General features: G+C 59.3%; 1 protein-coding gene across 1 annotated transcript in view; it reads right to left on the reverse strand.

Moving 5' to 3' along the window:
* Window positions 1-1721, reverse strand: part of SERPINF2 (serpin family F member 2) — a 6313-nt gene extending 4592 nt beyond the window's left edge. The window contains exons 1-2 of the mRNA XM_045299675.1: window positions 1623-1721; window positions 277-343 (exon numbers count right to left, since the gene is read on the reverse strand). Of these exons, the coding sequence (XP_045155610.1) occupies window positions 277-339 (63 nt within the window). The 5' untranslated portion in view covers window positions 340-343; window positions 1623-1721. The remainder of the gene's footprint in view (window positions 1-276; window positions 344-1622) is intronic.
* Window positions 1722-2361: the final 640 nt, after the last annotated feature.

Here is a 2361-nt window from a genome sequence, read left to right on the forward strand (position 1 = left end):
GCCAGGAGGCGAACGACACCATTGTCTGAGCCCAGCAGGAGGTGGCGCTTGGTGGGCAGCAAGGCCAGGCTGGTGAGCGTGCCACGGAAGTTCTCCCAGCGTGCTCATAAGAACTATTGAGAGAGGAGGGATGGGGGTAGGGAGAAGCCCCTACCAGAGCCAAACCCTCCCTCAGCCCCCTCCCCTCCTTCCCTCACCTCCCAGCCCCCTCCCTCTGACCTCTCGACATCTCCCACACCTGCCTTCCCCCACCCCCTGGGGGGGGCCTCTCCTCACCACCAAGCAGGGGCCTTGCAGGCAGGACCAGCTGAGCACCAGAAGCCCCCAGAGTAGCATCATGTTCCTGTGTTGGGGACCGGAAGCCTCAGTTCCCACACCCCACACCCCTTCACGCCCAGCCTTCCGAATCCAATCTGCCACACACAGTGGACTGCAGAGCTCCATCCGGCTCTCAGAGGCTGGGGCGGGGGTGGGGGTGGGGTGTCTCCTTCCAGGACTTGGGTTTTAAGTTCTTGTAGCAGAGAACGTTTGGGTTAATGGAGATGAAATACTGTGAAATACACAAAACGCCCTTCTCTGTGGCCTGGAGTTATGAGCCAGGTTTGCCCGCTGCCAGGGAGTTTCACCAAAGTCCTTACTCCAAACCACTGCCCAGGGAAGCTTCCTACTCTCCAGGGGGGTCTGAATCCTTATAGGAGCAGACAGCCTCAGCTTTCTCCTGCACACTTACAGGTGGGTTTGAACCGCCAACCTTGTGGTTAGCAGTCCAACACTTAACCCATAGCACCACCAGGGTTCCTGCCAGATGACTGGCTGTCTGGAAACACTGAAGGAGCGCTTCAAGGTCAGAAGTTTGAAACCGGGAGCAGCCAGGAGGCGGACTCCTCTCTACGGCAGTGGGTTCGGTTTGGTAAACACCGAGTGTGACGCTTGGCGTTCCATCATCACCAATGTCAGTTTAGTTCACGATCCCCCTTATGGGTAGTCTATCTGAAAACAACACCCTCCTCCCCTCAAAAACCAGATCTTCCTCCACTGCCAGAGTCCCTACCCAGCCTGCTTTGCCACCAGCCAGCCTTCCTCTGAGGAGGGCAGGTATGTGGCGTGTGGCCTTCTATCTACACGGGGGCCAGACCTGAGAGCTGCCCTGCTGGCCCGCTACCGGGCCCAATGAATGACTCCAGCCAAAGCCATCCTTGGACTTTGGGGAGTAATAGGCCTCACTACTGTCGCCCTGCCCGGGCCAGCTCAGGAAAACCAGGCTTCTGGGTGGCCCTGGGATGGGCAGGTCTAACCTGGGAGGATAGACCAGCCCCAGAAGGGGTCCCAGAGCAGGGCCACCACCGATCTTAGGGCCACGTCATCGAGATGAGATGACCTTTCTATCACCCCTACCCCTGTACCTCCACCCTAGGCAGAGTCCTTGGCCTTGAGTGTTCTTCACACGAGAAGGCCTTCATTTCTTCAGGTCCCAGAGGGTGACACCGAGCACCTGCCCCTTCCCACCTGGGCTCCCCGCAGAGGGCCAGCCTTGGCTTCTCACCACCCCCAGGAGGCTGTGACTCCAATCCGCAGGCCTCCTGACCAAGCACAGCAGTCGGCACCAGCACCCAGCTCCTCACCTGGCCCCGGAGCAGCCGTACCTCTGCAGGCTCCTCACTGCTGCACACACCGTTCCAATGTTCTTCTGGTCCTGCAGGTGCTCCCACGCTCTGCTCGGCCCGGCCCTCCCCTCCCACCAGGACCTTTGCTCGGAGCCAACCCCTTTCCCGAACGCTCTCTCTTCTGGTAAATATTGACAAGCACATCCAGGTAAACATTGATATTGGGGCCAGAAGCCCCTTTCCCACCAGGCACCTGACCCGCAGGCAGACCCTGGAGTCCCCCTAGGTTTGGATCTCACCCACTTCTGGAGACAGAAGGGCCAAGGAGACAAGGGAGGAAGCTGGGCCTGGTCAGGTGAGGGCAGTGCTGGAAATGCAGGGCCAGCCCTGTGTCAAGCTTCCCAGGGGCCCTCTAGGGCCTGTTTTTGCCAGGTTCAGAGAGCTTCCACAGAGCTAGGACCAGGGACACATCTAGGTCCCTGCATCCAATGTCCTCCCCTCCCCACACAGCCCAGGAGAGGGAAGAGAAACTCCCTTCCAGACAGCATTCCACTTGGCTGCCTGGAGCCTCTCAGAGCAATGCCTTCTGAACCTCCCCAAGGGCGATGGTTCTAGAAACTGGTCTGGGGCTGCACACACCAAAGACCCCACTTCATGCCACCCAGAGAGCCATTCACCGCTCCCCCTGCCCCAGAAGCTGCTGGATCTCAATGCTCCCCCTTGCCATCACCATCAAGCACAGTCTCACGCCACTCCA

The sequence above is a fragment of the Echinops telfairi genome, unplaced genomic scaffold, assembly GCF_000313985.2.
Source record: "Echinops telfairi isolate 266 unplaced genomic scaffold, ASM31398v2 ScPeMD7_7458;HRSCAF=8496, whole genome shotgun sequence".
Classification (NCBI taxonomy): domain Eukaryota; kingdom Metazoa; phylum Chordata; class Mammalia; order Afrosoricida; family Tenrecidae; genus Echinops; species Echinops telfairi.